Source organism: Schistocerca americana, chromosome 3, assembly GCF_021461395.2.
Source record: "Schistocerca americana isolate TAMUIC-IGC-003095 chromosome 3, iqSchAmer2.1, whole genome shotgun sequence".
NCBI classification, from domain to species: domain Eukaryota; kingdom Metazoa; phylum Arthropoda; class Insecta; order Orthoptera; family Acrididae; genus Schistocerca; species Schistocerca americana.
In genome coordinates, this window is record NC_060121.1 from 405,449,330 (window position 1) to 405,472,632 (window position 23,303).

The 23,303-nt window shown below is 38.4% G+C and overlaps 1 protein-coding gene across 3 annotated transcripts in view; it reads right to left on the reverse strand.

Annotated features, from left to right (window-relative positions):
- Nucleotides 1-6,061: 6,061 nt before the first annotated feature.
- Nucleotides 6,062-23,303, reverse strand: part of LOC124606279 (F-box/LRR-repeat protein 2) — a 730,587-nt gene continuing 713,345 nt past the window's right edge. For all 3 annotated transcript variants that reach the window (XM_047138259.1, XM_047138261.1, XM_047138260.1), the window contains one exon: nt 6,062-7,427. In XM_047138259.1, coding sequence (XP_046994215.1) covers nt 7,292-7,427 — 136 coding nt within the window. In that variant the 3' untranslated portion in view covers nt 6,062-7,291. The remainder of the gene's footprint in view (nt 7,428-23,303) is intronic.

Below are 23,303 nucleotides of genomic sequence, written 5' to 3' on the forward strand. Positions count from 1 at the left end.
CCTCATTTTTGAGAACCTATGATTGCTGTCACATATTGCAGTGGCATTCAAATGGTTATACGAAATTCACTAAATGTACTGTATTCGCAATTGCGAATATCGACAACCATCAGCTGTACAATAGAATGAGGACAATAAAAATTTGTGCCGGACCGGGACTCGAACCTGAATTTCCCACTTATCGCGAGCAGTCGCCTCACAGTTGTTTTTTTTTTTTTTTTTTTTTTTTTAGATCTCATTTTGTTCGCTTTTGTTCGTTGTGTCTGCTCGGGGCGGACGCTGTAAGACATCCATTTATGTTCGTTGTTGATCGATTGACTCAGTTCTTTTTTATTAGAGAGGGCACGTAACCCCCTGACCGAACACGCTGAGCTACCGTGCCGGCGACAGTTCGGCTATCCGTACATGACTCCGGGCCGCACCCAAACTTCCATCTGTCGTCAACAATGTGTCTACAAACTGTACTCGTGCACCCATTATGTATATTCCCGTACAAATGAGACCTTTCACTTAAAATCGCTTGCCGGTGTCAGCGGATAACCACGATCCGATATTCCAGTGCCTGTGTTATTCTGAATTACGATGCAAAGTTGCTTTAGACATGCATGCATGTCTAAAGGGACTTTGCATTGTAATTCAGAATAACACAGGCACTACAATATCTTATCGTGGTTATACATACTGAAGGAAGGAGATTTCTTAATGAAAAACATAGCGACAAATTAATAATCCTTTTTGTAGTTGCTGTTTCAGTTGCCTATAAAGTTTTTCATTACGCTGGTTCATTATATAACTCAGTACATATTATTATATCATTTACATAATTTTGTCAATGTTTTCATGTCCTTTTAGTGCTAATTTTTCAGGTATTTTCGGTCATAAAAATCTGGGTCCTGCGTTTACATGTCCTTTTTCATATTCGTATTGGATTGGTGCAAAAGTTTGTAGCGTTTTTTCTTTTTTTCTTTCTTTTTCTTCAAGAGTTTAATAAACATAACAGATACACATTACAGAGACTTAAGTCATCAATACTTTCTCCTTCACTATTTGCAACAGTCTCCTAGCGCTGGGGTAACTTTGAGATTCCACGTCTGTAGAAATCGCCAAGCCATGTTTGGAACGCATTTTCATCCGGAAAGGGAGTTCCTTGAAAGTTGTTCGGCAGATAGCGGAAAAGGTGATAATTTGAGGGTGCTAGAATAGGTGAATACGGTGGGCTAGGAATAACTTCTCAACCCAGCCACTGTAGTGTGTTTCTTGTCAGTCTAGCAGAATGCGGTCAGGTGTTATCATGCTGGTAGAAAGTTCTGTGGGACCAAACTGCTGAGGTCATCGGTCCATAGACTTACACACTACTTACTCTAACTTAAACTAACTTACGCTAAGGACAACACACACACCCATTCCCGAGGGAGGACTCGAACCTCCGAAGGAGGGAGCCGCGCGAACCGTGACAAGACGGCTGAGACAGCTCGGCTACCCCGCGCGGCAATGTTATCGTGGAGTAGCATCACTTCACGTGGTCGTCCTGGTCGTTGTTCTTGGGCAACGTACGCAAGACGTCTCAGTCTTTGACAATAAATGTTGGCAGTCATGGTTGCACCTCAGAGAAGCCATATGTAGTTCACTGTAACATCGCTGTTGCACCAGATACATGACATTAACTTAGATCGATGCGCGCAGATTTTTGTACAGGGATTTTATCCCTTGTTTTGGTTCAACCACTCCTTTATTTTCCTTACGTTAGTATAAAGACACCATTTCTCGTTGCCAGTAACGACACAGGATAGGAATGGTCGGTGTTATCCACGAGCCAATTCACGCCGAGCAAGCACAGATGTACGTAAGGCCATTCGCAGATTTTTTTGATTTTGCCTTAGAGCATATGGTACACATACACCCGATTTTTTAACCTTCCCTATTGCAAGCAAATGTAGCACGATTGGAATGATCACAATTCATCACATTTGCCAGTTCTCGAGTACCGTGACGTGAATACTTGTGGATTAATGCGTTTAAACGATCTTCATCAAACCACGAAGGTTTTCCTGAACGTGGAGAGTCACTAATGTCACAACGTCCCTCCTTAAAACGAGAAAACCAGTTTTTTGCCCTGCTCTGTCAAATGACATTACCATCATACACGGCGCAATTGTTTCTGGCTCCCTCCGCTGCTGCCACCCCTCTATTGTACTCAAATGGAAGAATATGTCAGAAACGTTCTGATTTCTCCATTTGACACTCCATTTTTAACGTCCACAGTTTCACTCACTATCTTCAGATAACACAGTGACAACATGTAAACTCAAATAGCAACAGTAACTACAAATAAAAAATTACAATCGATAAATAGCCCCACAGCAACTGGAATACCAACATGAAAAAAAAAGCACAACGAACTTATGCACCAACCCAATAACCAGGGGCAGTGACAAGGAGGGAGCTATGGGGTCTATAGCCCCCCCCTCCCCCCACCAAATGGAGTATCATATTACACTGGATAAAATAACTTCAGGAATCAGCGTATATATATATATATATATATATATATATATATATATATATATATATATATAGCAATATGTCTGCTTGTGTCTGTATGTGTGGATGGATATGCGCGTGTGTGCGAGTGTATACCTGTCCTTTTTTCCCCCTAAGGTAAGTCTTTCCGCTCCCAGGATTGGAATGACTCCTTACCCTCTCCCTTAAAACGCACTTCCTTTCGTCTTCCCCTCTCCTTCCCTCTTTCCTGATGAGGCAACAGTTTATTGCGAAAGCTTGAATTTTGTGTGTATGTTTGTGTTTGTTTGTGTGTCTATCGACCTGCCAGCGCTTTCGTTCGGTAAGTCACCTCATCTTTGTTTTTATATATAATTTTTCCCACGTGGAATGTTTCCTTCTATTATATATATATATATATATATATATATATATATATATATATATATATATATATATCCGCACATATATATGTGTGTGTGTGTGTGTGTGTGTGTTGTGTGTGCGAGTGTATACGTGTCCTTTTTTCCCCCTAAGGTAAGTCTTTCTGCTCCCTGGATTGGAATGACTCCTTACCCTCTCCCTTAAAACCCACATCCTTTCGTCTTTCCCCCTCCTTCCCTCTTTCCTGATGAAGCAACCTTGGGTTGCGAAAGCTTGAAATTTGTGTGTGTATTTGTGTGTTTTTTATTGTCTATCTACCAGCACTTTCTCACTTGGTAAGTCACAGCAACTTTGTTTTTTATATATATTTTTCCCATGTGGAATGTTTCTTTTATGTGTGTGTGTGTGTGTGTGTGTGTGTGTGTGTGTGTGTGTGTGTTAACATCAAAAGTATAGATTAATAGGCATTCACTAAATGAAGCACAGTCTGCAAAATTCCTTGGAGTCCAGCTGGATAAGTAAAGTGGAGTCAACACTTGGATGAACCAGCAAGGAATTTAGTTCAGTATGTTATGCCCTTAGAAGATCCCTCAGTGTATTCACCTACAGGCTGGAGTAGTGGCTTATTTTTTTTATATTTTTGTTTCCAGCTATCTTGTAGAATTATGTCCTGAGGGCAGCACTCATGAAATAAATAAAGTGTTCATTCAAAAGAAGCGACCAGTGAGGGTACTGTATAAAGGAGATAACTGTGCATCTTTTAGAAGTTTTTTTAAGAATCTTGGAATTCTTTCACTCACATTCCAATACATTTGCTATGTAATGGTTTTTGTTGCTGATAATAAAAATCAATTTCAGCTGAACTGTGATTTACACAGTTACTGCAAAAATCACAAAAACATCAGAAAAATCGTTAAACAAACATAATCTTAAGATCCAAAGACAAAAACCAACAAGCAATAGGTCACACAAAAATAAATTTCATGAGTCAATTTCTTCTTGGTGGACACAACAGCCTCAGTACATTTGGAGAAGGACTTTATTCCTCTAGTCTTTGTTTTAAACTTCTGTATTTTATTTACCTATTGTAGTAAACATTACAAGATATGACCATTGACAATTGTAGTGTGCTAACATGCATGGTGTGTGATTCTCATTCTATTATCTTTACTGTAGATGAACTTGAGAATTGGCAGTGCCAAAAACTAGCAGTGCAAATAACATGATTTAAAACACAGCCTGGTAGACTTTGCCTCCTGGTCTAGGTTTCAGAATGGAGTTATTTACTTTTCAGCCACCTCTTGTTCAACATAAAGCAAGAAATTGTGAATACCTATCAACTCAAAAGCAAATCAAAAATGTGTCTGATGATCTAAGATCCAGCTGTCAAAAAAATTGCATGGTAAGTATCAGTGTTTCTACAAGGCCTTCTTCTGAAATTAAGAATATTACATATTCTCTCAAAAATAAAAGCTCATCTGGTTTGGATGGGGTTTTCAATAGAGTGCTACAGATTTGTAAACATGTCATAAGTCCAGTCTTATCTAAAATATGTAGTGCATCACTGACAACACATTTGTACAAAATGACTGAAAAATGCCTTTGCCATCCTTGTTTAAGAAAGATGCCAACAACTACCAATCTGTTTCACTGCTGACATCATTTTCCAAAACTTTTGAGATGGTAATGTATTCTAGAGCAATATCTCACTTAAGCAACAATAATATCCTCAGCAAATCACAATTTGCCTTTTGGAAGAGTTGCTCTACTGAGAATGCCATTCTCATGTCTCCTCACCAAATTTTACAGGTATAAAATAATAAAATAGAGCTGGTTGGTATTTTCCACAACATATCTAAGGTGTCTGATAGTGTGAATCACAGTAATTTCCTGCATAAATTGAAGTTTTATGGGATTGGTGGTATAGCCAACCAATAGATAATGTCATGCCTAACCTAAAGACTGCAGAAAGTTGTACTTAGTAATTTAACCAATATAGTCTGGGGACTTTACTCTGGCAGGGGAGAAATCATGTATGGAATTCCCCAAGACTCAATCTTACATCCACTATTGTTCCTCATATACATAAATGATTCTCTGTCTAATACACAACAAGCAGAATTTTTCTGCAAATGACATTAGTACTTTAATCAAGTTCATATAGAAACAGAAGAAATGGTAAGCAATATTCTTGAAAGTATCACTGACTGGTTCTTTGTGAATGGTCTCACTCTCAATTTTGAAAAAGGCACAACCTATTCAATTCTACTACACCAATGATAACTGTAACACATAATGATGAAATAATAAACAGTGAAAACTTTGGAATTGTTAGGTGTCCATATCAATGAGAACTTAAACTGGAAAAAGCTTATTCTGGAACTCCTAAAACAACTTTGTTGAGCCACATTTGCATTTAGAAACATTACAGATCTTGGGGAGAGACAAATCAGTAAGCTGACATGTTTTGTATAATTTCATTCAATAATGTCATATAGAATAATGTTCTGGGACAACTCATCTATTAGAAAGAAAGTCTTCATTGCTCAAAAATCTGTTGTAAGTGTAACATGTGGTGCTCATTCATGATCATCTTGTAGAATGTAGGCATCTGTGTAAGGAGTTGGTCATTCTGACTACTGCTTCACAGTACATTTATTCCCTCATGAAAATTGTTGTAAATAATCCACAGCAGTACAAAAGTAACAATGATGTGCACAACTCCAATATCAGAAGAAAAAGTAACATTCATTAAACTGATTAAGATTATCTTTAGCACAAAAAGGGGAGCACAGTACTTCAACCAAAATTTTTGATCAGTTACCCAGTGATATAGAAGGTCTGACAAACAGCAAAGTAAAAGTGAAAAGAAATTGAAAAAAATTTCTCATCAATAACTCCTATCCCATAGAAGAACTCCTATTATAGTACTGTGAAAAAGGTGATGGGTAGGAAATACTAACTCACATGTTTATATCTTTTTCTTTTTTCTTTTTTCTGGTAAATGATTAGCATGTATTCATACTTACAAAATAATTCATGATGTGAATATAAAATGGCTTGTTCCAAATATTACTATGTGTCATACAAATGGTCCATGGAATATGAAACTAGCTAACTAAATCAAAAAATTTATTGAAGTATACAGTATGTTATAAAAATAATAGAAACCCTCATCTTCCAGAACACAGTAACTTTATTGTGTGGTAATCTTGCTTCCAAGATAATATGATTTTTTTCTGTTACAATATTATGTACTTATTACTTAAATAGTTCATGTAAGTGAGACATTTTATGCTGGGGTGGGAAAACAAACTCAGCTAATATTACAAGGCTAACATTTTTTCCAAAATTATGTATTTTAAGAAAAATCACTATGACTTACAAAATGTATTATGAATTTTATTGCATTTGAAAATTTCAACCATTCACCTGGAGGATCAGCATAAAAGTTACATATATCAGAGTAACAAAATATAAAAACATCAGTACCAATGCTGAACTTCTGATGTATAGGTTACACCTTACAACTAAAAATATAAATATGTGGTACTGGTAAGGCACTGACAAATACTGACCACTTAAACACACTTTATATAAAATGATTGACATTATTGTACAACAATGTGCATTTATTTGACATTTAAGTCTTATCTTGAGCAAGTTTGAGAGTAATGATTATTCCATACATTACACTGAAATCTCATTTTGCTCCATTTGAAATCACAACAACAGTTTATGAGATACGAGTATGTTTTGATGACAATATAGAATTTATGGTTTGAATTCTACAAAAAATGATTAAACCAAGCAGAAAATCACTTCTATGAGTGCTTGCATTTCTTGGAAGAATCTACTTGGATTTTTCACATCAATTTTCCTCATTTTCAGATGGCAGAAAAATGTTTCCAGTTTCACTTTTCATATATTTTCAAATCAGATTAACTTCAGTACAAAAGACATTTGTTAAAGCTCAGATCTAAATATTTGTACTCTGTTTCCTAGTTTATAACGTACAGCTTTCATTTTGTCAGTTTCTTGTATCACAATCTATCTATTTTCAGCTGATTTTTTTATGTGACTCATCCATAGCATTTTAATTTTAATAGTGCACATAATAAATGCTTGTTTCTACCTCTTTTGAAAGTTTTTCACAACTCTCAGATGAGGTTTATTTAGTATTGTCCGCATTTGTACTATGAGAATCAGCTACTAAATCTTATAGACAGTTGATATTATGTTACATGCGTATCACAGCTGTAATCAGTACATCTGTCAATGAGGTGAATGGGTGGAAGAGATTATTGTAATCAGTCAATACTTGTTTCAAAAATATATTTTCTGCCATTATTAATGAGTAATAAATTTAACTAATTATTTGAGACATTAACTTATTTTATCTGTAAAATCAGTTGAATATAAGGTCTTTGTAGTTATTAAGTAGGTAGTAATTGGAGATACGGCAGTTTGTGGTTGTGCGAACTACAGTAGTACGATCAGCACGTTCGAAGTTTGCTTTCACCACCTCATAGTATCTGCCATCGCTGAAATGTAGAAAAAAAAAGTGAATATAAATAACATAATTGAATGCAGTAAGACCTAACGCTCTAATGCTTGCCATTTATATTAAAGGAGACTCTTCAAACAATGACATGCTGAAGGTTAAAAGCAGGAGTTTCAGTGTGGGTGAGACAAATCAAGGGAATTATTTTGAAGAGAGACCATATTGTCACCTCAGCATCCAAGGAGCTGCCAGCGTCAGCTAGATGGTGCTCAATTTTTTTTAAAGATGACTTCCACATGAACTTGAAACTAATCATTAATAAAATATTACTGCAGTCTAGACTGTTGTTTACGCCCTATTTCATTACACCTTAAATAGCAAATGCTAGAAACAATACAAGATGCAATGGCTGGATCAGGAGGGGGATTAGAACGACCTGCCATAAACAGAGAATACAATATTTCATTAACCCTGCAAGAAAAAGAGTGTCCACTTTCAGGGAAACTTGCTAAAATCATTTAAAAATAAAAAAGGAAAGACCGTAAGCATGAAATAATACAGAGTTATAGCAAAAGCTATGTGAGAGTCCATAGAAAAAGAGAATCTGGGAAGAATTTTTAAAAAATAAGTCCAGTTACAAAAAATGTCTTACATTGACCTGAAATGACAAAAATATCTGCTATTTTCTTTACTAAAACACCTGAAAAACCAAAAAAAATTACAGTGAAAAACAACAGTCAATAGGAAAAAGATCAACACATAAAATGTCATTGTTTGCTCAAATGTAAACAAGAAAGAAACAATGAAGGCTATCTTAAAGTTAAGTAATACATACATAGCAGATACTGATGGCATACATACATATCTCACACTGCATCCAGACCCTGTAAGTCACTGTAAAGTGCATGGCAGAGGTTACTGCCCATCATATCACAACGCAAGAGTTTCTTACTGTTCTGTTCACATATGGGATATGAAAACAATAATATCAGATGCTTCTGTGCTCACAGTAATCCATCTAATCTCATCTTCATGGACTGTATGGTGCTGTAGTACATTCTTGGATTCCTCACTTAATACTGACAATGGTTCAAATGGCTCTGAGCACCCTGGGACTTAACATCTGAAGTCATCACTCCCCTACAACTTAGAATTACTTAAACCTAAATAACTTAAGGACATCACATACATCCATGCCCGAGGCATGATTTCAACCTGCGACCGTAGCAGTCGCGCAGTTCCAGGCTGAAGCACCTAGAACCGCTCGACCATATCAACCGGCAATACTGACAATGAGCAGGTCTCTCTCCACAAATCTACTGATCTTCTCACCCAGATATGTAACTGCCCATAGTAGCTATCCATCTTTTAACTACTTGAAACATTAAGTGTGATACTTATTCACAACTAGCTGGAGATTTCAAATAATCAATTATTGTTCCAATATCATATTCTGCTGTATACAGAGCTATGGAATATATTGTTCAAGATCATGTAATAAATGTAAGTTTGGCTTTTGTAAACAACATAGCATCAACATTACATTAAGTAATGTAGCTGATGGCCTGAAATATGTGATGGAAAACTGTGAGGTCAGGATATCGACTTTACTAAATGTGATCAAAGCAATTGATATTGTCAACTTTGTCATACTGCTCAGAAAAATCTGACAGCAAAAATTTTCAGATAGTGCTCTGCAGTGGCTTAAAACATTCTTGAAAACCAGACAGTTATGTGTAGTCTGTAGCAATGAAAACTCACCCTGGAGATATTTTCTCCCAGTGGTGTCACAGGGGACAGTTCTGGGCACACCATTGTTCTTCCTGTATGTCAATGACATCTTGTCAGTTCTGCTTCCTGTAACTATGATTTCTATGATAACAATTCCCATCAGAAATTAATTAATTCTGGATTCCATGAACAATTACCCACTATTCATCTCAACAGAATCCCAATACAGTATCAGAAAACATTGAAGAACTTGGTGTAGCTTTTGATGCTCCTCAATTGGGTAGAAAAGACTGCTGCACTTGCAAGAAGACTTCCATTTGTCTCTATCCCTTCCAGAAATTCCAGGAAATATATCCACATGATGTGAAATGTACACTTGTGAAGCCACTTATTCTTCCAAATCTTTACTATAGCAATGTAATCAATAAGTAGTGAAATTCTAGACAGTAAGAACCAACCATGAAATTTTGTAACCATTACCTCTGCAACCTCAATCTATTTGAGCAAGTCACTGCTTCCTCCCCCCCATGAACCATAGACCTTGCCGTTGGTGGGGAGGCTTGCGTGCCTCAGCGATACAGATAGCTGCAACCACAATGGAGGGGTATCTGTTGAGAGGCCAGACAAACGTATGGTTCCTGAAGAGGGGCAGCAGCCTTTTCAGTAGTTGCAGGGTCAACAGTCTGGATGATTGACTGATCTGGCCTTGTAACATTAACCAAAACGGCCATGCTGTGCTGGTACTGCGAACGGCTGAAAGCAAGGGGAAACTACAGCCGTAATTTTTCCCGAGGGCATGCAGCTTTACTGTATTGAGAGCTGCATCAAACCAGTCTCAGGACTGAAGACCACAACAACAACAACAACTGCTTCCTATGTCTGGTTAAGACATCTCTCTCATTAGCTTATCAATACACTTGCATCCCAGTACCTGATACCAGGAATTAAGTACCTTTCATCACACTGTATTTGAAACACAAGGTCCCACTCATGTAGTACCCATCTATAAAAAGAAAACATTGGCAACCTTCTTCTCTGATTTTGCTGATCACCTTTGGACCAAGTTACCCTGCACTCTGCGCACGTCTATGCCATGACACATTTAAGAAAAATCAGAAACACTTTCATCTGTCAACCTCACAGCTTTTCCAATGCTTTCTTCTGTCAACCTCATATTAAAATACATGCCCAGTTTTTCCTCTGCCAAACAGTACAGAAAATGCTCCTGTCTCCCCCCAGTTACACTTCTTTCTCTTTTTATTCCTCAGTCTGTCATGCCATGTTTTATCACATTCCTTTCTCTAACTCTTCCATCCCCCCCCCCCCCCCCCCACACCCTTCCAACCAGCACTCATAGTTTAACTCTACCTGCCTGTAATTTGTCTTAAGGGCTGTGCTTGTCAGGAGTGAATATAAACTATGTTTTTTCTGCACTATTTATGTCATACTACTTTCTAAATGCTGGATTATGTATCAGATGTAACTTTAATGTGTTTGTCATGCTTAATGTAATATAACATACATCCTGTATTGTAAGTCTCCCCTGACCTGCAGTTCTGGGTGACTTTCCCAAAATCTACCCCTTTTCCTAGACCTATCCAGTCCTTTTCCTTCACCCCTCTTCTTTCCCCTTCAATCATTCTGCCTAAAGAAGGAGCCACTGGCTCCAAAAGCTTGCCAATTACGGCCATATTTTGTGTGTGTGTTCTACCACCACTTGGTGAGTAGACTTTTTTATCCATCCAATTAGATAATTTTGTCAAAAATGATTGTTTCCATTGTTATAAAGCATATAGAATGTTTGATTAAATGTCAGGATAAACAAATAAATAAAGTACTGAAAAATACTGTAGACACCCTAAAAAAATTCCTGAGAAATATGGACTATTAAGCAACTATCAATATTGTGTAGAAGACAAGTGAGGTGACTATCTGTGATGGTATTAAATAATAATTTTTTAAGAATAATGCATGAGAAACTGTTAACAACTGAGACATTTTTGGAACTAATATAAGCTTTTGACATGGTCATCCAAATAATTTTTCTTCATAAAATTATATTTCAAATTCATAATTCTTCCCCAGGGGATTCAAATTTTTTTGTATGCAGATGGTCACCACAGAGTTCAAAACTGAGTTTGGCATTGCTTTCATGTAATTGTGTCAGGCTTTTTCCAAGTCCTGTCCTAAAGGCATTGTTCAGCTTCTAGACAAATTTGATCACCTCAAGGTGTGCAAATAGTTACTGACACACTATCAGACTGAAGAGGAGCATTTTCTGCACCATATTGTGACCTGAGCTGAGGCATGAGTGCATCATTACAAACTGTAATTGAAAACAAACAGTGTGGAATGGTGTAAATAGGATGAATTTCGTCTGCCAAAGCTGAAAACTGTATCTCCTAAGGGAAGGCTCATATAACAGTCTTTTTTGATTTTAAAGTAATTTTTCACATCAGTTTTCTCCACAAACATCGTGCTGTGAATACCACATACTATGTCTGGATCATTGTTCGGATCAAATACAATGGTCATTTCATCAGAAAAGGTGGGAATCTGATACGTGATCATGCTTCATGACAATGTGCGAACCCACACAGCTGCCCCCCCCCCCCCCCCAAGAAAAAATCCTGTCTATCTACTATACAGAAAACTTATTTCTTGTGCATGAATTTTACTGAAGCTTAAATAAACTGACTTAAAAAATTCTGGTTTATATTTAATTCATCCTCATATTAAAGTGCTCGCTCTCAGAAGCTAGAAAAATAACACCATGAAGACAGAAAAATTCTGGGCTCTACTGTATTACAGTAAGTGTCCTTTCATCAAATATTAACATTCTCTTTGGCGATTTAAATTTACAATTGGAATAAAAAAAGATACCCTGTCATCACTGAAAAGTGAGTAGCTCTTAAATGTCCATGAAAAATAGTCAAAGAATGACTGTAGTTGGCATAAACCACAATCTTCTCTCAAAGTCACCAGGCTTTAAAATTAAACTCCACAAATTAAAAACTTGGAAACATTTCAGTGTTAGAAAGAGTGAATGGCATCTGAATCACATCTCCACTGATAAATTCCATCACTGGTAAATCCACAATATCAGTATCCCATGGGGAGTAGATCCAGGATCTACAAACATAACAACCCCAATGATGAAGAAAAGCCTTCCAAATTAAAACAGGAGAAAATCTGACCCAACAACTTTGGTAACAAATATAGAGTAGTACAGAAAAATAGAAGAAGAATCTGTCAACACTAAAATTCTAAAATCACTGAGCACCAAATTAAAATTGTCAGCAGAACAATTAGCTCTAATAAATCCCACAAAGAAGCCTGAATGGTGGAATGAAGAAAGCGACTGGGTGGTACAGAGAAGGGATCAAACTTGAATAAAGTATCACACCCAAAGGTCAGAAGAATCAAAATTAAAACAAAATTAACTCCTAAAATAATAAGACAAGGAAACCAAATTCACTTCAAGGACAACATAGAGTGGATAGATGAAGATCTAGTCTGCACAGAAATCTGAAAAAACTAAGGAAATCCTGTGATTATGAATCTCCACCAGCATCTAATTCAAATGAGGGTCACAGAGAAAATTCCAGAGCACTGGTCGTTAGGAATAGTAAGTCCAATATTTAAAAAAGGTTATAAACCAGTGTAGACAATTAGAGAGGATAACCCTTGTGGACTGCACATACAAAATTTTCTCACACACACATTATGTAATCAAAAGTATCCAGACACCTAGCTGAAAATGACATAAAAGATTTTGGCACCCTCCATCGGCAATGTTGGAATTCAGTATGGTGTTGGCCCACCCATAGCTTTGATGACAGCTTCCACTCTTGCAGGCATATGTTCAATCAGGTGCTGGAAGGTTTCTTGGGGAATGGCAACTCATTCTTCATGGAATGCCACAGTGAGGAGAGGTATCGACATTGGTCAGTGAGGCCTGGCATGAAGATGGCATTCCGAAACATCCCGAAGGTGTTCTATATTATTCAGGTCAGGACTCTGTGCAGACCAGTCCATTACAGAGATTTTATTGTCGTGTAACAACTCTGCCATAGGCCGTGTATCATGAACAGGTGCCTGATCGTGTTGAAAGATGCAATCGCTATCCCCGAATTGCCCTTCAACAGTGAGAGGCAAGAAAGTGTTTAGAACAACAATGTAGGCCTATGCTCTGATAGTGCCTTGCGAAACAACAAAGGGTGCAAGCCCCCTACATGATAAACACAACCACACCATGACACCAAAGCCTCCGAATTTTACTCTTGGCACTACATACGCTGGCAGATGATGTTCACCAGGCATTCGCCATACCCACACCCTACCATCGGTTTGCCACATTGTGTACCACGATTCATCACTCCACACAACATTTTTCCACCGTTCAGTCATCCAATGTTTATGCTCCTTATGCCAAGTGAGCATTGTTTGGCATTTACCGGCATGATGTGTGGCTTATGAGCAGCCACTCGAGCATAAAATCCAAGTTTTCTCACCACCCACCTAACTGTCATAGGACTTGCAGTGGATCCTGATGCTGTTTGGAATTCCTATGTGGTGGTCTGGACAGATGTCTGCCTATTACATAGTATGACCCCCTTCAACTGTCATTGCTCTCTACCAGTCAACAGACAAGGTCAACCTATATGCTTTTGTGTTGCAATTGTCCCTTCACATTTCCACTTCACTATCATATTGGAAACAATGGACCTAGGGATATTTAGGAATGTGGAAATCTCACATACAGACTATGACACAAGTGACACACAATCACCTGACCATGTTCGACGTCCATGAGTTCTGCGGAGTGCCCCATTCTGATGTCTCACAAAGTCTAATGACTACTGATGTTGCTGATATGCAATACCTGGCAGCAGGTGGCAGCACAATGCACCTAATATGAAGAATGTATGTTTTTGGTGGTGATCAGATACTTTTGACCCATAGTGTAATTTATAATAGCATCAAAAACAGTCTGGAGCTGCAACTTGTAGAATACCAAAAAGAATGTTGCCCATACTGAAACTGTCTAGGTAAATGTTTTGGCCCAGAACTGACAATGGAAAATTACAAGTACAGAAGTAAACAATTATTTATCTAATTCACAGGTTAAAGAATCTACAATAGTATCCACAGACCGACACTTTTAAAAATCCTCAGAGCATACAGTCTTTATTCAAAATAACTAAAACACCTCACACTAACTTCAATCAGCACAAATTTCAATGTAAAGAGCAGAAGGGGAGTGTACAAGCTTTCATAACAAAGACTGGCCTCAGACAAGGTAATTGATTATTTTCCTGCTTACCCTTCACTACATCATGAAGATTTGGTAAAATAAAAAGCTACCTAAAATCAAAATTGGTGCAAATCTTTTACTATGGAAAAACTATCTAAGATCAGGCCTTGATATAGTAGAAGTTCATGTCTAGATCACCAGTGAAGGGGGACAATAATTCAAAAACTTGGACTACATGTGACATTTAAGAAAACTGAGAATATGTTCATGAAATCCATGTTTATAAATAAAGTCTCAAAAATGATCTGAAAATTAACACAATGTTGCCATACCCAGGAGAAATAATTATTCACAGTCTAAGCAAGAAAGTGACATGGACAGACATAATCAACAAAGTGAAAAAGCCTAATTTAAGACCTTGTCAACATATACTAAGAAATGCTTGCCAACTGATACTAAAATCCAACAATCTAAACTGTAACTCATCTGGAAGTCATTCACAAACTTAGTTTCACTTGTGAAACTATGTTTCATATAAAAACTGAAAGAAGTACTGCTCAACTCCTCAACACTGCAAGAAGAACCATCTGAACTTGAATGAACATAAATTATCAGGTGGAAGGAGTGTGGAGAGGCCTCTCCATTGAAATTGTCTATTGTGACACTAGTTCCATGAAGAACAAATATCTTTCACATCCTGCAGCAGCCAGAAACAGGATCTTAAGACTACTAGTGATGATAAATTTGAGAAAGAAGATTGGAGAACAGTGGACCCAAGAAATGCAGCAAGATCTCAAAGCAGTTGAAGTCAAGAAATCAGCTGCAGAGAAAACAGACAAAATTAAGATTTACAAAATGAAGACACATATTTTTGTCACAATTGAAACATAGAAGGGCTATAGAGATTTCAGACAAGTTGAGTAAATCTCGACCAAAAATGATGGAAATTGAGCCGCAAGAACCAAAGTTCACAACCTTCAACCAAAATGTGAATGTGGAACAACTCCAGTGGTCCAATGTAACTAATAAATATAATAATATTATTACAAAGCATTAAGGGGTTATCAAATGAATTAATTAATGTATTTCAGAGCAACCATAAAAGAAAAAAGTAAGCATAAATCAAATCATAAATATTCTCAGAATATTTGTCAGAAGAATGACCAGTCATCTCAAAGGTCAGTAATAGAACTATTTCCATTTTCTTATATCAGTGATTTAAACTGAAATGTAGTTAATTAGTCAGTAAAACAATGTTATTGGTAAAACAGAGTTCTACAACACATTCTGTTATAAGTCAGGTAAGTAAATGATTAACAAATAACTATGTTTGTTATAAACAAGAAACAGCAAATTTTTTACCCCTTGTTCCAGCTTCAGTTTACTAGAGAAATGAAATTCAGTCTGAATCAGGTTGAGCTGGATACACATACATGTCTTACCTAAAGGCAAGGCAAAATGGACAATGAAAAATATGTCATTGCCAACTACATGTCCCTTCCTTGTCATTTTAGACCTGTAAGTCTGTAAATGTTTGTACTTACAAATTACTTTCATTTTGTTGCTATTAAATTGTGAAACCAAGATATTTCCAATATCCTTGTAAGAGAGATCTAAGGATACATAAAACTACTAGTATTACAACTACTTATACACTCCTGGAAATTGAAATAAGAACACCGTGAATTCATTGTCCCAGGAAGGGGAAACTTTATTGACACATTCCTGGGGTCAGATACATCACATGATCACACTGACAGAACCACAGGCACATAGACACAGGCAACAGAGCATGCACAATGTCGGCACTAGTACAGTGTATATCCACCTTTCGCAGCAATGCAGGCTGCTATTCTCCCATGGAGACGATCGCAGAGATGCTGGATGTAGTCCTGTGGAACGGCTTGCCATGCCATTTCCACCTGGCGCCTCAGTTGGACCAGCATTCATGCTGGACGTGCAGACCACGTGAGACGACGCTTCATCCAGTCCCAAACATGCTCAATGGGGGACAGATCCGGAGATCTTGCTGGCCAGGGTAGTTGACTTACACCTTCTAGAGCACGTTGGGTGGCACGGGATACATGCGGACGTGCATTGTCCTGTTGGAACGGCAAGTTCCCTTGCCGGTCTAGGAATGGTAGAACGATGGGTTCGATGACGGTTTGGATGTACCGTGCACTATTCAGTGTCCCCTCGACGATCACCAGTGGTGTACGGCCAGTGTAGGAGATCGCTCCCCACACCATGATGCCGGGTGTTGGCCCTGTGTGCCTCGGTCGTATGATGTCCTGATTGTGGCGCTCACCTGCACGGCGCCAAACACGCATACGGCCATCATTGGCCCCAAGGCAGAAGCGACTCTCATCGCTGAAGACGACACGTCTCCATTCGTCCCTCCATTCACGCCTGTCGCGACACTACTGGAGGCGGGCTGCACGATGTTGGGGCGTGAGCGGAAGACGGCCTAACGGTGTGCGGGACCGTAGCCCAGCTTCATGGAGACGGTTGTGAATGGTCCTCGCCGATACCCCAGGAGCAACAGTGTCCCTAATTTGCTGGGAAGTGGCGGTGCGGTCCCCTACGGCACTGCGTAGGATCCTACGGTCTTGGCGTGCATCCGTGCGTCGCTGCGGTCCAGTCCCAGGTCGACGGGCACGTGCACCTTCCGCCGACCACTGGCGACAACATCGATGTACTGTGGAGACCTCACGCCCCACGTGTTGAGCAATTCGGCGGTACGTCCACCCGGCCTCCCGCATGCCCACTATACGCCCTCGCTCAAAGTCCGTCAACTGCACATACGGTTCACGTCCACGCTGTCGCGGCATGCTACCAGTGTTAAAGACTGCGACGGAGCTCCGTATGCCATGGCAAACTGGCTGACACTGACGGCGGCGGTGCACAAATGCTGCACAGCTAGCGCCATTCGGCGGCCAACACCGCGGTTCCTGGTGTGTCCGCTGTGCCGTGCGTGTGATCATTGCTTGTACAGCCCTCTCGCAGTGTCCGGAGCAAGTATGGTGGGTCTGACACACCGGTGTCAATGTGTTCTTTTTTCCATTTCCAGGAGTGTATATCATCACTGATTGTATTTATGTAGACAATTCTAAAAAGTCAGGCATGTTAACGTACAGTGTGTGTTCCATCATAAATTCATGTCCAAAAATATAAATATGTAAACTTCTATGGGACACACACCAAACACACTGATGACAGTAATGCGAAGAAGTCCCATATTCTTACAAGAAAGTGTTATGGACAGACATCCAGGAATAAATACTTGTTATGATGTGGAACATGCTACTTGTGACAACAATGGTCAGTGCTCTGTAGTGTTGTCTGTCTCCCAGGTTGCATGCAAAGCAAATTACTTGCTGGTTGTGGTTTTTTCCACACCTAGTCATTTAGTTGTGATGCTGCGCTCAGAAGCAATATTTATCATTGTCTTCTATATCAGTCATTCCATACATATTGTTTTGAGTTTACACTGGCATCAGACCAAGATTAGTGATTCTGAGAAGTGTGACTGAAGTAAAAAGTGAATTTACATGGAAAAAGGCAGAAATGGCATTATGCCATGGTTCAATCAATGGAATTAATCAAGAATCAATTCTCATGTATGGTAAATGACACCCTCAATGGCATATCACATCAGAAAAATGTTCGGCCAGATGTTCACATAACTATCAGACATTGTAACACTTGCAACAAGAACAAGTGTTTGCAATAGTTGTTATACAGTTTTCATGTTGGATATGGAAGAGTGAGAGTTGCAGCAAGTAGACCATAATCCTGACAAAGGCGTGCAGGAAATTGTGGTGTCTGAAGGCATACATCATGCTCCTCTGTGATAATTTCTGCCTGAGCAGTTACTTTATCCATCTCATTTACAATGTACATAGTATAAAACTACCATGTCAGATTGCAGTACTTTCAGTGGGTTCTAAGAAAAAATGCTGAAGGTTCACAGATCACATTTTATTTTGCAGTTGAGGTGGGATGCACATGGAGTGGAATAAAAGATTACCACAGTAACCGTATGTAGACGGATGTAAAATCTCATGCATTTATGGGAAGAAATCATTGATGATAGAATTATAGGCTCATACTCTTTACTGGACACCAATTTATTCATGACAAATTATCCACATTATTGGAATTGTTACCCTTGTAGAAAGACAATGTATAAGGGGTGATATAAAATCTCTGTTTGAGGAAATTGCTGCAGCATATATACAACACAGTGTGACTCCAGTGCAGGTATATAAGCCCTGACATGTAGGCAAGAGATTAGTATGGCCTTTGAATGGAAACATTTTGATCACTCATATATGGTTTCTGAATGATGGTGCACCACCCAATGCTCTACACCTGATGTGACAGCACGTAATGTAAATGTTTAATGAGCAGTGTATTACTCAAGGAGGCCTAGTACCATGGCCTCTGCCTTCACCTGATGATAATCCCTTAGATTTCTGGCTATGGGGACATTTAAAGTCTCTTATTTATTCCTCACCCACCAAAAATAAACGCACATGACAGAGATGTGTGACCAACTCCAAGGGTAGCCAAATGTGTTCATAAGAGCTCATGATTCTTTGAGAACAAGGGCTTGGAGGATGCATGAGAATGAGAGTTAAACAAATTGGGTACTTCCTGTAGAGTGAGTAGACAGATAGTATTGTAAGTAACAATGGCTTGTATCTCAACAAGTATTTGTTACTGGACATATGTATGTACAACCATTTTCTAGTTTTGACCAATATTATACCCTGTAAGAATGTGGAAAACTCTTTCAAACACCCTGTGTATATTCAAGTATATAGTTGACATAGCAATGATTAATCTAAAACCCACAGTTACTGCGCTCACACACTAAATAGAATTCAATAACATTTTACTGAAGTGACCAGCTGACTGCCGTTACCCAGTTCACTATTACATACAAGACATCAAACTACTAATTATTTACTCATCAGGGCCATACTGAGAGGATGGTGAGACTGGCCTCCACCAAGGGTGTAGCCACAAAAGGGGAGATATAGACCAGGAGAATTCAGATGTTACAACCAACCCCCCCAACCAACAAGTCTTAGGTGCCGTCTTACACTGAAAATGAAACTTAAACAGTGAAATTCACTTTCCCTTTGGGGAAATGTGCTGTGCTCCATGTCAAGGGGAGGTTAATCCTAAAGGACAGGGGTCTATTAATCATCAGAAGTTCAGAAATATGGTGAATAATGCTACCCCTTAGGGAAATGGTAGGCAAGGGATGGGGAAAGTAGTTCATAAATATGGTGAATAATGCTAATCCTTAGGGAAATGGTAGACAAGGAATGGGGAAAGCACCATGTGCATTCAACGTATATGCTGGAGAGCTTCATTCACTAGATTGAAAAGGCTAGTGTAGCAGTCATTGAGGAAGCAGGGTGTGGAAAACTGCAGTTTGCGGCACATGTTGGGACAAAAGACACCCCTCATCTGGGCTCCGAGATCATCCTTGGATCCTTCCAGTGACTGACAGAGATGGTTTCGAGTACCAGCCTTGCTCAACAAATTTCAACAAAGCTTGTGAACTACAGCATTGTTCCCAGAACATATCATGGCCCCCTGGCTCTGAGTCAACTGGAATGCTTGAATCAGAGCTGTAAATGTTCTGTGACAAGCCAGGATGTGACTTACAGCATAGGGTTGAGAACTGAAAGGTCTACCTGAATGGGTCAGGGGTGCACTTTACATCACAGACTGCTACCCAAGTAGCTAATTGTGTGTTCTAACATTGTCCAAAAAAAATTAAAAATGAGATATTGGTGTCATTGTTTGTTTCTCAGTCAGCTGTTTCATTGTGTTAAATAATACAAAGGAAAACACAACACTGATCAAGTTACAAATGTTTACAGAATTTTTATACAATGGAAGAAGCAGCAGAATCCACCTGAATAATGGTAATAAACAGCACAAACTGTTTAAGCAGCAATCGGCACATGCATGCCATGTGTGCTGACTCATGGTCTATTGTCACTGATTTTGTGATCATAGTTTCTGATTTATAAGATCCTTGTATTATATGTATTGTGTTTCTTGGTTAATAGGTTTTCTTGCATTACAGATTGAATTTTTGTTGTTGATTTATATGATCCGTGTATTATATGTATTGTGTTTCTTGGTTAATAGGTTTTCTTGCATTACAGATTGAATTTTTGTTGTAATAATGCTGAACAGTAATTTCACTGGAGTTTAAGTGAAGGAAGAGACAAATATGTGTGTGCTAGTGAGGAAAAATCACTGAAAAAATGAAAAACATATGTTGGTTGGTTGGTTGGTTGGTTTGGGGAAGGAGACCAGACAGCGTGGTCATCGGTCTCATCGGATTAGGGAAGGATGGGGAAGGAAGTCAGCCGTGCCCTTTCAGAGGAACCGTCCCGGCATTTGCCTGGAGCGATTTAGGGAAATCACGGAAAACCTAAATCAGGATGGCCGGACGCGGGATTGAACCGTCGTCCTCCCGAATGCGAGTCCAGTGCCTAACCACTGCACCACCTCGCTCGGTAAAAACATATGTCACCTCAGTAATGTTCATTAACACCTATGAGCCTCTTTATTTGAAACTGGTGCTGAATTAAAATGCAGATGATATTAATGTTTCCAGAATATTTCTATGAATAAATGGCATTATTTAATAACACAATTCAATGCTATTGGGTGTGATGGTGGTACTGTGCACAAAACATTTATTTATCAGGCCTTATCTCAGTGCATCCTGTAGCACAATGCAAATTATTCAACACTTTACATGTACAGGCTCAACTGGTTTCACTGGATATTTCCAAAACTAAAACCAAAGTGTGGATGAAGGAAAATACTTCCTGTAGTATAGAAGAATTTCAGAATAGTTGTAAAGATGATCTAATTTATAGATAAATTAAGGCTTACTGTTGGTATAGATATGGGTGTAGAGGCAGTTATAAGCTAACAGGGTACAACACTGCTATATTTTTACCATGTAATATTTTGCTGTGTAAAACTTAATGTACAATTAGCTGTAATTCTTCTGACATCGACTGCATGTTAATGCTGAAAGATGTATAAACAAATAAATAAATAAAAACTGAGGAAGAATGAAGAAGATGCTAAGTCAAATCTCCTAGCCATTGTCAGTTTTCATGACTAGTGCCACTACTTCTCAATCAAGCAGTTCCTCAACTGGCCTCACAAGGGCTGAGTGCAACCCGCTTGCCAATAGCACTTGGCAGACCCATCCAAGTGCTAGCCAAACCCAACAGCTCTTAACTTCAGTGATCTCACAGGAACCAGTGTTACCACTGCAGCAAAACTGTTGGCATAAAATGACATTACAATATTAAAAAAAACTCACAAAATGTATGTTTCCAAAAGACTTAAATGTCAAGAAACTACTTTCAATCTTTTTTACTAAATATCCAGACATTCAGATTTCTTATGAAACATTAACACACATTTTTGTCTCAGAAATTGACATCACTTTAAACTGCCCTCAAATAAATACACGCTGTTGAACAGAAAGCCAGAGTAACTGATCTCAAGAGAAAAACCTGTAATGTACCAAGAGAAGAAGATAGGAAAATGCTGCAGGGGGATAATAGGAAGCAGAAAATGGAAGATTATTGCATCTCAAGAAATTGGAATGGTTCTACAGTGAGAACTGCCAAATAAAATAGGCTAAACAATCACCAACTACGGAGACCATTGGAATAGATTTTGTTGAAAACCTCCCTACAATGAGTACAGCTTCAAGTGAGGTGTATTCAGAAGACTGTTTTCTTTCTATATTTTCAATAGCCATATTTTATCAACTGCCTCATCAGTTATGTACACCTATGGCCAGACCAGGATAAAAACGGGATCAGATGGTGTTGCATCAATGCTTCATCAATTTTTCTACAATTACCTGAACAGAGAGGACCAATTGCTTCATGTTTTTGCAAGTCATGTGGGAAACAAAATGAAAACAACACCATCATTCAATTCCTACACTAACGTCACTGTTGAATTAATGTGATTTGAGAAGGGGACTTTTGCATTTGGAGTATGTGGCCATTCTTTCATGGAGCCAGATAAAACTATGGTATTGATCCCGAAGTGTGTAAAAGCTGAAACTCCTGATAGCTAGATAAAAGTGATTGCAGAGGCCCGAGTCAACCTAAGTCCTTTTGTTTCTGTCTTGTTTGAACAGAAGATGTTTAAAAGCTGGAGTAAATATCTTTCTTCTAAGTCATAAAAGAAAAAACTTTCTTTTGCTGTTAGGGCAGTGAAGCTGTTAAGATTCCTTCAAGCAAAATCAAAAACCACAAAACACAGAGACACTTATAATGAACCAGTATTCATAGTACTGATAAAGGATCAGTGGAAGAAGCAGAGGCAGCAACAATGCCAACAGAGCATCAGGAACCTAAGCAGCTATACTATTCACCTATTCTTCTTCCCAAAGGCAAGTGCAAGTACTTGCAGATCCTGATGAAATTCTGTGAAGATGAGGATTGTGGGGAGTACTGAAACCAACTTGTTGCTGTCCATCAGCTTGGGCTGCCATCTGAACAACAAGATACCTCCAATGATGAAAGTGATTTTTAAAGAGAATGCCATTTTATTTCACACATTTCCTAAATTTGGATTATTTTTTGAACTTTGATAAAAACAAGTCAAAATCTTTATAGACTTAAATAATATACATTGTCAACACAAGACCACATGTTCCCAAGCAGTTTTATGAGCAGTTCTCATTTGCTTATTGTAAACTGCAGGAGAAAAATCAACACAAAGCAGCCATTACATGTTAAATTAATTCTTTGTGTCAGGGGTACACAAGCAAAACATCAACTAAAGTTCAATAAGATTGTTGAAAAAAAAAAAAAAGCTACAATAAATTTAATCATCTGAAAGTTTATT